The 13,346-nt window shown below is 42.4% G+C and overlaps 1 protein-coding gene across 11 annotated transcripts in view; it reads right to left on the bottom strand.

Moving 5' to 3' along the window:
• Nucleotides 1-13,346, bottom strand: part of BRF1 (BRF1 general transcription factor IIIB subunit) — a 270,488-nt gene that overhangs the window by 111,203 nt on the left and 145,939 nt on the right. For all 11 annotated transcript variants that reach the window (XM_075926416.1, XM_075926414.1, XM_075926415.1 and 8 more), the window contains 2 exons: nucleotides 13,085-13,178; nucleotides 2,161-2,287 (listed from right to left, as the gene is read on the bottom strand). In XM_075926416.1, coding sequence (XP_075782531.1) covers nucleotides 2,161-2,287; nucleotides 13,085-13,178 — 221 coding nt within the window. The remainder of the gene's footprint in view (nucleotides 1-2,160; nucleotides 2,288-13,084; nucleotides 13,179-13,346) is intronic.

The following is a 13,346-nucleotide window of genomic DNA, read 5'->3' as shown; positions in this document are numbered from 1 at the left end:
CACAGGACAGGCAGCACCCTGGGAATCACCCAGGCCAGCCCCGCTCCCCACCGGCCAGTCCTTCCCAGCCAGTTCCACTCCCCTCGACCCCCTTCTGGCCAGCCCTGCTCCCCGCTTGCCGGTTCCCCCCCGGGCAGCCCTGCTCCCTGCAACCCCCTCCCAGCCAGCCCTGCTTCCTGCCAGCCATTCTCCCCCCCCCCCCATACATCTCCCCTGGCCAGCCGCTCCCCCCGACCTCCTGCCGGCCAGCCCCGTTCCCCTCCCGGCTGGTCCCCACCCCCATCTGAGATCAAGTGTGTCCAGTATTTTTTTGAAATCATCTGGTAACCCTACAAGTGCCGCGCACCTCCATTCCCCTGCTGAGCTCCCTGCCTGTGCGGGGAGCTCTGAACATCTGTGTGGGGCTCAGAAAAGGGCTGTTCACCCATGCAAGTGCACAGCTTGCAGGGAACCTTGGTCTCCACATGTGAGCAAATACACTCCTTCCTAAACAGGCACACTATTTCAGTACTAACAGTGCAGACAAATAGCAGAAATCTGCACACACAAAGCCCAGATGACTATAGTAATTAGAACCTACCACCAATACTGCATGCAGAAGCTATCACAGAAAACAAAAACCCACATATGTGCAAGGGCAAGAAGAGAGGTGGAGACTGAGGTCTAAAACATATCTACCAAGATTCTGAATAAGGTCCTCAAAGCACATCATAACACCACCAATATTAAGGAAGTTCGCTTTCAATCATAACAACTTGAAACAACATTTAGAACCATTACAGAATATTTTCTTCTAAAACAACTGTATAATCAGCGTTCCTCAAATGAATTAAGCAACACGTGAAACCAGCCTTTCAAGTACTGCATACTGTATCACAAAACAAATGCTATGCATAAAGGCCTATTTGCATACAAAATCTGTATCCGCATTTCCATCCACAAAAACGAGCTGTGGATAGCCGCATTCATATCCATGGATATGGATGCGGATACCTACGGATATCTGAAATTTGCAGTGTTCTAAATACAAAATTTGAATCTGCATCCACATCTGTATCTGCAATAATGAGCCGCTGATATCCACAACAGCAGATGCAGGTATCTGTGGATTTGCAGGGTTCTAGCTATGCAATTTAATTAGTATTACTGCCAATATTTATTTTTACATAACACAAGTTAGAAACAAAATGTTAAGCAATGACATATTTCTCATCCAAGAGTATCTCCAGCAATAGCACTTGCAAGATTTTTTGATCCAATTAACAAGCAACTACTTTTCCAGATATGAACTTTACTAAGTAGGGTAGAAGAGACAATTTAGCATGAGAAAAGGAAAAATATTGGACAAATCCTTAAGGTTTACATGCAACAAAATCAGCTTATCTGGTCATATGAGAGGTCACAATTTTGTAAGGAAAAGGTCTTGACAGTAGTGCAAAGTGATGAGCACAGTGAAAAGACTCAAGCAGAGCAGGTAGGCAAGAAGCAACTAACTAAATGTAGTTAAGAGAATCACGTGGTTTGCGTGCCAAATCTCCATTCTAAGCATAGTTCTGAACCATGCTCCAAATGAAGATCTGGTATCCATGTCAGAATTGTCTTCCTAATGGGGATAAAGACTGGATATGGGGCACAGAGATCCAAAACCATATCATCAAAATTAGATGCTCAACAGTAAACTTCTTGTGAAAATAAGTATTTCTGCTAAGAACAGGAGTACAGCTTTTGTCATGCTCGAGGTCCCTTCCAGTCCTAGTATTCTATGATTCTATGATTGATTCTATGCTACTTGATCACCAACTGCCTTTGATTTTCACTGAGCTGAATACTACTATTAATATTACTACTACTGAAAGGTACTTGGATGAGTCTAGTTCTCAGGAGGAGTAAGGGAAAACTGCATAGAAGAAATCTTACACATTTTAATGTGTGGTTGGTTTTCATGTGTGCCCATCACCCAGCAAGTACATAAAAAAATTATAATTTTGTTTGCGAATGCTTCCGCCTATGCCTCCCACTCTCCCCATGAGAATGTGATGGTAGAGGCAGCAATAGCTAAGGCTAAACTGATCCATCATGACATTGCACACTATTATGTCCAAAGTTAAAAACAAACAGAAACACAAGCAGCTCCAAGTGCAAAGTACTGACAGAATTCACCTCCTGTATCTTTAATTTTCTTTGACCAGCAGTAAATGAAGGAGGATCACACTCCTCTTCCAAGTCAATCTTCATAAATTCATCGATAGTTAGCTGACTTGTTGGTGTGTCTTCAAATTCCGTAAGCCTAATATATACATAAAATCAAAAACACAATATATTATTGTACTACCTGTTAGAATATTCCTTTTTTTTAAAAAAGCAGTTTTACAAAAGTTGACAAACTGCTGAATTAAAGAATAAGCATGCCATCCCGAGAGACTGACTCAAACAAAACAAAATCCCAAACAAAACAAACAAAAAGCAGCTCTTACATAACAACTTTTCAAAAATAATTATCCCCATTCTATAGATAGTGAATCTGAGGCACAAGACAGTAAAATAACTTTACCCAGGTCACCCAGCAGATGAGTGACAGAACTGGGACTAGCTCTCAGGTCTACTGAATCCCAATCAAGTGCCCTAAACACTAGGCTACACAAAAATCAAAATTATTTCAATGTTCTCATCTGCTCCTAAATATTCATACATCCAACAAAACTGCCTTTGCTTAGTTACAGTATGTAAGAAAAGTATGTTTTTGCCAGAGAGAGATTCTGAACTAGAACAGTACAATCACTCCAAGTGATAAACTGGAAAAACCACATGGAAAAATAAATACAGGTACCACTTTCTGGCTGCCATAAGTCACGGTTACCAATCTCAACAAATATAAATTCAACACATTTCAAACTAAAATATGTATTTATCATTATAGCATAGGAGTAAGTTTAAAATTCTTCCTAGCATATTAACACTGCTGTTAATTTATACAAAGCAAGACTACAAATAATACAATTTCAACATATCTGAAACAATTCTTCATCTCAAAGGCTGTGTCTAGGCTACATGCCTCTGTCGTCAGAGGCATGTAGATTAGACACATAGACAAAGGCAAATGAAGCCGCGATTTAAATAAATTTACATGGCTGCCGCGCTGAGCCAACAAACAGCTAATCAGCTGTTTGTCCGCTCAGCGCACTAGTCTGGACGCTCCCCTGCCGACATCAAAGCCCTTTGTCGGCAGCCCCATTATTCCTCGTGGGATGAGGTTTACCGGGGCTGCTGACAAAGGGCTTTGATGTCGGCAGGGTAGCGTCCAGACTAGCATGCTGAGCGGACAAACAGCGATCAGCTGTTTGTCAGCTCAGCGCGGCAGCCAAGTAAATTTAAATGAAGCCGCGATCATTTAAATCGCGGCTTCATTTGCCTTTGTCAAAACAACAAATCTACATGGCTCCGTCGACAGAGCCATGTAGTTTAGACGTACCCAAACAGAAGACAGACTGCAATGGAGAAAAGGGGTAATTTGTGCGCTGACTATATGATTGATATGTGTGTGTGTGTGTGTGTGTGTGTATGAATGAATATTTGTATATTTATATAGTAAATATAATTAGCACTCATTCAGTGGTTGCATTTTAAAAATAACTACATTAAGTATACAGAATCTCTCAGAAATGGCAGAATCTTTCAAAAGAAAATAAAATTAAACGGGGCCAAACTGTTGCATTTTCATCCATAAATCTCAACATTTAGTTGTTAAGCACTACTACAGCCATCCTGCAGATGGAGAAACTGTGACAGTAGTAAAGTGAAGAGCTGGTGGGAGATTTCCATTGGAATGATTTGGGGAGAGGCGCAGAGGTGGGGGTGGGGGGGACAGAAAAAGGTCTTTTCACAAAACTGAGATTCTCCATAGGAAAATTTCAAACTTTGCCAAAGAAATCTGATGCTCCTTTAGGAAGCATTTCATTTGTGAATTCAAAATGACAGCTCTCCAGCTGAACACCCAAAGACTCGTCAGTGGGAGAAGATGAAACCGACAAGTGCCTTCCATGCGTGCAGGCAGCACGCCTAAAAGTATTGTTTCAGTTCTCTTGAAATGGAATCTTTCAGAATTTGTTCAAGGAAAAATGTCCAGATTGTCACTTGTTGTGCTGAACAGGGATGAACATTTTTCCAAAACCAGAAAATGTTTCACAGCTCAGTAATTCCATTTTTTAGACAACTCTAGGTAAGTGAGCTAGATGTAGTATGCACCTTTTTGGCCAGGCATGGTGATGTGGACAGATAGAGGCACAGCTGCTAGAAAAAGAGTTCAGCAAGGGAGGTCTTTGGTTATGGTCTCTATTATTACTCATCAATATTATGCCCCTCAGGATGTCATATTTGTCCTTCATGAGCTGTGGCTTGAGTTCAGTGGTCTCCCATCTCAGTTGATTGGCCCTAGCTTGTCTCTGTTCTCTTTGTTGCTTTTTTCTCTGACTGACTTGTTGAGTGACCAATAAATCCTTCAACAGATCATCATACATCCTTGGATTATTTTTCCCTCAGTTGCCGTACCTTCTCTGATGGTGTAAAAGTCAGCTGAGTCCTCAGTCTAGTCGGCACAAGTAACCATTAACAATAGAGTGACTGTATTTTTCATGATAAAGTTTGTGACATTTCACAAACATGCATGCCTCTGGATGCACCTGGAAGCAAACACAGATCTCTGCAGCCTCTGTGATCATGCTGAGTTTTAAAAAAGTAGGAGGAAAATGTGTGTGGAGGGGGAGATTCCTCAAGAAAGTACGGATCACAGTTGTGTAGCAGTTGCTCAAGGAAACAATTTTTGCTAATCCTACACTTGTCAACAGGCTGCAATCACTCCCTGCTGAAGGTTAACAATCAAACCCAGGCTGAGCTTTTGGAGGCGAGTTGGGGGGAGGGGCCTCCCCTGCCCTTATGCAGCCAAACTATGTGATGCCTTGGTTCTGGCAGCATATATTGAAGGCTGGTTTGAGAAAGTGTCCTATCATGGGAGCAGGGCAACAGCAGCCCTGCCATGGAATCTCTGTGACAAAATTAATAAGTACATCAGGTGAATCTTTGACACCATTTCCCAGGAAGATTTGATTGCTATCTGTGCACAAATCAATGCTGTGTTTGACCATAAGACAGACCCAGCAAGTGAAATAGAGCCTCTGGTTGTCCCTTACTGCCACTCCTACTCCCCGACTGCATAGTGCAACTTTCCGCTCCTCACAGATGCAAATGGTCACTACCTGCTCAGTCCCCAGCCCTGGGTCTCTGCACAGCAACTACTCACTATGGCACCACCTCCATACCTCCCCACATGGCCACAGCCTGCTCAGTTCCCAATCCCACCTGCCTGCACAGCAACATGTCCCTTTGGTTGCTTCAATACAGAGTGTCTCTTCCACGATGAGTTGCTGAACATCCTTATAATCATCATTTGGGAACAGTGCCTCGCTGCCAGGTGTAGAGGTTTTCACCGGATTGACCCTCACACCTCCTTGCCCTCTTCAATATCTTCAATGTGTGTCTGTGTATCCAGGACAAATATTTCTGGCTCTTTTCTCTTTTGAGAATTATCCACAATGTGCCACGGTTTGATTGTGGGGTCCCTACCCAGAATTCCATCCACTTCTTTATAAAACCAGCATGTTTTGGGTGCAGCACCAGACCAGCTGTTTGCCTCCTTTGCGTTGTGGGAGGCCTGCATTGTTGGGTGTCTCACTCATACCCCTTGGCATACAGGGCTAAGAAATGTCACCGTATGTGTCCCAGTTCTTACAGCTCACTTGCAGCTCCAATTGCACTGAATCTTCACCCCCCCATGCACGAATTAGATTCAAGAGCTCTGCATTACTCCAAGCTGGAGAGGGTTTGGATTAACAACCACAGACACAGAAACCGGACTTAAATTTCGTAAGGTTTGCAGGTGGTTGGCGAGCATCTCTTTTCCTGTAAACATTACGTGGTTGAAGGGCAGCCACGTTAAAGGTGATGTCCAGAGTGGCTAAATGGGGCATTGTGGGATTGTGGATTCCAATAAACTTGACAAAAAACCTACCTAGTACACACTGTGTGACTGTCGACAGCGCCAAGACAAAAGTCCCTCATGGGGCTGCAACCTTTTCGGTGCCGTGAACAGCCATATGTCATGACATTTATCACACTAATGTGGAGGTTTTTGTCATCGAAAGGCAGGTTTTGGCAACAAACTTCCCATTGTAGACAAGGCACTAACAACAAGACCAGCCATCCTCTTGTGGGTAACTTATACATGACCCATTCTATCAAAGCCTGAAAAGTGTTCATAAATTCTTGTGTCCACATATATTTGTACCCACGCCTTTAATCTTGCAATCAGTTACACATGGGTGCACCCTGCACCTGCATGGAACTTGCAGGATCAGGTCCACAGTAAACGTGTAGTGTGAAAAAAAGGAAGCTATTATGTATTGCACACATTGTATGTGCACAGATACTACTTTTAGCTGGACATAAATAATTCCTATCTCCAGCTGTGCTTTAATTACCTGCCATTCAATTTACGTACAAAAAAAAACAGTCTTTCACCAAATTTGTTGGTGTTTGAAATGTGCCTAAGAGACCACAAATTGCTAAACACAACAATCTCTACTGCAAAACACACGGCAGCATTAATTCTGCAGTTAAGAAATACTGATGCAACCTCAACTGTTGCATTTTAATTTCAATGGTGTACGAAATTCAGTGATAATAAAATGTATTTCCTAGATGAAATTTTACATTAAAAAAAATCTCACTTTCAATTTGTACTTTTTATCTTAAAAAAATTGAAGGGAGTGACCAGTTTTAAGTTATGTGCAAAGAGAAAATAAGTAGATGTACAAATTAAGATATTATTGGCTTTGCACCCAACCAAAAAAGGCACTAATAACTGAAATCTGGCAGAAAATTACTTTCTATTTATAGCCAAAGCAGTAGCAACCACTAGAATTACAGCTGAAATCCAACTTCCAATATAGCCCCCTCCTTTTTTTATGGTTTCTGACAAATTCTCTAAAACAAATTCTTTTAGGGCCAAAATTTTCCAGAGTTTGATCTGTGCCAACAAGCATCCCCTACATACATTTTTTTTTCCTGGAAAAGATACTACAAACCCAGCTGCTCTGTTTTTGTTCAATCCGCATATGTACAAAAATATACTTTTCCTGTGTTTTCAGATCAGGAATGTTGTGCACACAGCTCAACAATATGGGATTTTATTGAGACTTGGATTGGTTTGTGGATCTGACTGAAACAAGGTAAGTTTAAAGGAAACTGGGGAAGCTATCATGCAGTTATGGGCATTGAATTTTTTTCACTTACACCTCCTAGAGGGATTTCTTAGCCCAGCCTAAGAAAGGAGGGGAATGACGAAGCAATTCAGTTCTTCTGCTCACTCAAAAGCAGCTTTGAATTCTAGAGTGCAGTGAAGCACTTTTCCTGAAACCAAATTTTCAAGAGCTTTTAAAGTCGAGACTACAAACACTTTGAGAGTTCCAGGAAATGTAAAGTCTGAGTGTGTACAGAGTGGGAAAGGCCATGCAACGTGTCTCACCTATTTCCCAAGAAGAAGGGAATATAAATTGAAGAGGCCAGTGAAGATTGGAGAGGGACAGAAAAGTTTTTTATACATTTCCAGTAACTATTACAGGCACCATCATACCGACTCAACATTCTAACTTGTAGAGACAAAATCCTGGAATCCTATTACATAGATTGCTTTGTTAATACTGGGAATTAGAATCAACTTATGAAATGTAATAGTTGACCTTGGTGTATGTTGTATGATTTCCATGAAAAGAAATACAGTCCAACCTTACATTAAGGGAACTATTCAGTGCAGAAAGTCAAGCACTTAAGGAACTGTTTGCAGTATCAGGCTAAAGCTACTACAGGCAGTCCCCGACTTACGCGGATCCGACTTATGTCGGATCCGCACTTACGAACGGGGCTTTTCTCGCCCCGGAGCTCACGGGCGGCAGGTTGCCACCCGTGTCCTCCGGGGCGAGAAAAGCTTCTCCCGGTCTCCCTGGTCTGCTGGGGGGGTCCAGCAAAGCCGCTGGACCCCCCCAGCAGACCAGGGGGACAGGAGCAAAGCTGCGGAGCACGCCCGCAGGGGGGCAGCTCAAGCACGCCTGGGCTGTCCCGCTGCGGGCGTGCTCCGCGGCTTTGCTCCCCGTTTCCCTGGTCTGACCAGCAGACCAGGGAGATGGGGAGCAAAGCCTCGGAGCACGCCAGCAGTGGGACAGCCGCGGTGCGCCTGGACTGTCCCACTGCCCGCGTGCTCTGCAGCTTTGCTCCACGTCTTCCAGGTCAGCAGACCAGGGAGACGGAGCAAAGCCGTGGAGGACTTGGGTGTCCCCACCCCCGTCTCCCTGGTCTGCTGGGGAGGGGGGGTGCAGCTAGTGCCCCCCCCAGCAGACCAGACTTTTCTTGCCTACCCCTGGGGTAGAGCAGCTGGGGGCTGCCGGGTTGGTCCCGCAGCGCTGCTCCGGACCAACCCGGCAGCACCCCAGCTGCTCTGCCCCAGGCATCCTGATTCAGCCGCTGCTGGTCAGTTTCAGCAGCGGCTGAATCAGGACGCCTGAGGCAGAGCAGCTGGGGTGCTGCTGGGTTGCTCCAGTAGCGCCGAGGAGCCGCGCTACTGAAACAACCCAGCAGCACCCCAGCTGCTCTGCCCCAGGCGTCCCCAAGTCAGCCGCTGCTGAAACTGACCAGCGGCTGACTACAGGAAGCCCGAGGCAGAGTTGCTCTGCCCCAGACTTCCTGGAATCAGCCGCTGATCACTTTCAGCAGCAGCTGACTTGGGGACGCCTGGGTTTCTTAAGTTGAATCTGTATGTAAGTCAGAACTGGCGTCCAGATTCAGCCGTGGTTGAAACTGATCAGTTTCAGCAGCGGCTGACGCCAGTTCCGACTTACATACAGATTCAACTTAAGAACAAACCTACAGTCCCTATCTTGTACGTAACCCGGGGACTGCCTGTATTCATAAATTGTAATTATTGTGCAGATCTAGGCAAGAAGGGGGCTGCATCCAACCCTCAGGTCTGAGGCTCCCCACCCATGATTTAGGGTTTGTCTACATAGCAGCTAGGTACATGCTTCCCCCCGTGGGCAGACAGCACATGGTAGCTGAGCTCATGTTGGTGCGCTCCACGTAGCAGAATGGCCACAGCAGCATAGCCAACAGTTGGAGCTGGCTACCCAAGCACAAACCTGCCTGATTCACTGGGTGCTTAACCTGTGCTGTGCCATTGCAGCCATACTGCTATTTAAGAGCACTTGCTAGAGCACAGTTAGCATCTATGTGTCTCCCCATGCTAGGAATTGCTCTCCCAACTGTTGTATGTCATACCCTTTATCTCCAGAGAGCTGTAAAATGTTGGGGTTTGTAGGGATGGGCTGAGTTGACTGTGATATACAGGTCACGCATGGCCCTACTGTACTAAACACTGGACAAGCACACACTACTACAACAGTCCCTACTCCAAAGAGATTCAAATTATCAGTTAATAATATACAACAGGTGAATAAATGGATAAACAAGGGGGAGAATATTGACTGGAGGAAAAAAGGTGACAAAAGACAGGTGCATTATGAAAATAAAATGTAAGGGATAAACACAAAAATATTGAGAAATTTAAAAGCCAATTAATATATATTATCAAAACTGACAGAGAAAATAAAAACTTGACTATTTAGTTAGTATTGGTACAGTGCTTTGAACCTATGAAATAATATATAAAAACAGTATTATTCCAATTAGATTGGTGATGAAACAGTTGTTTTACTGCATTTAATATTTAAATACATTGTGTTTCAACACTTAGAATGGAGTTATTCATCTGAACTCTATGCCTCAAATTACAAAGCAACAAGACCTTGTGAAAGTGATTGTTAAGGTTATTTATTGAAGCCCTACCAAAAGAAAAAGAAAAATTTGGTTTTGAATCAAACACACAAGGTGAAAGTAATTGTTTTAAATGTAAGCGATAGGATCTGTTGTGGCATCATTATGTTTGCTTTTTTATGATCAGGTGAACAATTCTGCAAAATGAGAAGCTGAATTACTTAACACCCATTAATGTCACATATCTATCTGTGAACTTGCTGATAACTACTGTTCTGATTATTAGTACTGTCTGACTATAGGCCCAAAGGCTAATAGATAGGGCTTGGTTCGTCCCTGTCCCTAGAGAAGTTGGTAAACTGACCCAATCTGTACTGGCAGAGGATTAGAATTAATCTCCCAGGGAAGGAAGACACAGCAGTGGCACCATACGTAGAAAGCTGCCATGGGTTACACTGAATGGGCATCTCCCCTAGGTGCCTTTACCACACCATCTCCTGAAACTGCCCTACCCCTTTTGTGTCCTTATAACACCAACCACAGTGAAGGAGTTGAGAGCACATTAGACTGATTCAACCCCTTCAAGGCCCATTTTCTGCCACAGACACTGGCATAATCCAGGAGCCAATCCAGCCTTTGGCAGTGGTTTAACAAATTGGAAAAATAAAATCAAATAGTAAGGCACAATCAGGAGGATCAGAAATATCAATATTATTTTTAAGAACTTCGACTGCAACATGTAATTTGGTTTAAAAATTTTCATGAGAAAGTGCTCAGCAGTGTGGATATTTTAACATTGTTTAATAGTATCTACAACTAGTCCCATTCCCATCTACACAAAGCGGTAACACTTAAGACATACAGCACTGAAACAGTAATAATTAAAAATAAATAAAACTGTACTTCATATTGAGTAGAAGGATTTTTAAGCATGTGAAGCAAGTACTTATTAATTCAGACAACTTCTATTTAATGATATTTCAAGATTCTAATTCTTGAAAGGAACAAAAAACCTTTGGCTACAGATACACTTATTCAAAGGAATTTTTTATTTGCCTTAGCTAAATACCATATAATGTGCTCTTATTTGAAAAACATCAATCAAGTTTTATAGATTCGTGATAAATACAGTTGTAATTATAGCTCCCTGAAAATATTCAGCTGTCACATTTACCTTGTCAAAGTAAATAACGCTGTCATTTTAGCTGATGTGTATGACTTGAGTAAACATTTCAAAGCATGAATTTTACACAAGGTTTCTTCACTTAAACAATTGGTCAAAATTCAATTTACTTCCAAGTCCTATTTACTATTATTATTATTATTGCTCTTAATAAAAATTAACGCTTCAACTATTTAAATATATCATCCTAGAAGTGCATTATGACATGTAGAAATCATGAATTATAAAATCTGTATTAAAGAACATGGCCACTGACCAGACAACAGAGTGACATTAGTACTGATATATCCCCATTATCAAAGCATACAAACAATGAATTTATCCTCTTAACAGCCCAATACCATCATTCCCGTTTTGAAGACAAGGAATTCTATCAACTATTTTTCAAAACTGAAAAATGAATAACATTTAAAACTAGTAAATAATATCCGATTTATTAATTGCATCTACATGCTCTATTACTGATCACTGGGTAAAAGAATTCCTCCAAAGACAAATTTTTAAAAAGGAATATAATATTGGAGATAGATAAATTTACCGACATTGGAAAAAAAGGAGAGGTTTACCGACATTGGAAAAAAAGGAGAGGTTATTTACCTTGTACAGTAAGTTAGGGTCTTCAAGTACCCTATAGGTTCTCCACATCAGGATACACACTCATCCCTATGCTCTGGCTTGGAGATTTTCAACAGCTCTTCATTTGTATTTTCTGACATGAGGGTAATATGGGAGTGGGAGGAGGAAGACCCACTACCACTTCAGGTCCTCGTCAACCATGAAAATCCAATGGGAGGAGGGCAGGTAGTGGCACACCCATAGGGATATACATCTCAAAGAACTCCAATTACTGCACAAGCTAAGTAATCTTTCTTTCCACTAGTGTTTCTGTGCGTGCTCCACATCAAGAAATTCCCAAGGAGTGCCTCCATTGTGGATGTGGAAACAGATTCAGTATGGATCATAGAATAGCATCACCAAAAGCCACATCAGCTTTGGAAGTGGGGTCTAGTGAAGTGAACAATTACCCTCAGAAGAAGATGGGCCCCTGAGACTTTGTGGGAAGATGAGATGCTTCCTGAAACTAATCCTTTCATTCTTTCTGCAATCTAGACGAGATTTAGGGATGTCCCAATGGGCTTAATCCAGTCAAGCTCATAAGTGAGAGCTCTTTTCATAGCCAGTATATGCAATCTTGTTTTTCCCTTCCAAGAATGAGGTTTGAGATATCAATATTGGTAGATAAATCTCTTCATTAGGGTAGAATTCTGAAGAAATTTTAGGTAGAAAGCAAGAGTGTGGGTATGGTGGCACTTTATCATGATAGAACATGGTGTATTGCGAATCAGCCATCCAGAGGCATCCTTAGGACTTATGTGGCCTATGCAGCAGTATTAAATTGATGCCCCTAAGCCCAGTGGCAGTCTGGGAGAGAGGGGAATTATTTTTATATATGTAATTTTATAGTCTTCAGCAACAAACTAATGAAAAATATTTAAAACAAATTTTAAACGAATGTCCTGTAGACTAACAATAATTTTAGAAACTGACAGCATATATCTGGGGTTGGCAAATGCCTGTTACAGGCAGTCCCCGGGTTACATGGATCCGACTTACATCGGATCCCTACTTACAAACGGGGTGAGGCAACCCCGCACTAGCTGCTTCCCCCCAGCAGACCAGGGAGACGCGAAGCTAGCGCCTCCCCCCACCCCCCAGCAGACCAGGGAGACGCGGAGCGGCTTTTCTCAGCAGACACCTCATCTTGAGAATAAAGGACTGAGGGAAGTGAGGTGTGGGAGAATAAAACTGAGCTCTTGAGAAATGTTTGGCTAGAGTTTCCCCTACAATATGTACCAGTTCCGACTTACATACAAATTCAACTTAAGAACAAACCTACAGTCCCTATCTTGTACGTAACCCGGGGACTGCCTGTGTATGGTTTCATCATCTGCATGCACGTGCACACACAAGAACTTGCTACTCTTCAATATCTTAAGTAAAAGATTAAAACAGTAAAACTCCACTGACCTTTTCCTTAATGTGGACTCACAAACCTTGACCACTCTGATAACCTCCTTAACAGTGCGTCGGAAATCATGCATTCTTGCTGCTACTAGAAGAGCTAAAGAATGAGCAAAGAAAGTCATTGACAAAGATATTTTAGCAAAGCAAGTGAAAGAAAAAAAATTCATTTATCTCTGTTCTCAACTTCAGTTAAAGAATAATAAATGCTAATGTTTAGCAATATACTGGAATTCAGGTGATTAAGTTGAATTGTACAAACTTTGCT

This window comes from Pelodiscus sinensis, chromosome 4 (genome assembly GCF_049634645.1).
Source record: "Pelodiscus sinensis isolate JC-2024 chromosome 4, ASM4963464v1, whole genome shotgun sequence".
Classification (NCBI taxonomy): domain Eukaryota; kingdom Metazoa; phylum Chordata; order Testudines; family Trionychidae; genus Pelodiscus; species Pelodiscus sinensis.
The sequence above is the reverse complement of the archived record's forward strand: the minus strand, read 5'-3'. Positions and strand labels throughout refer to the sequence as shown.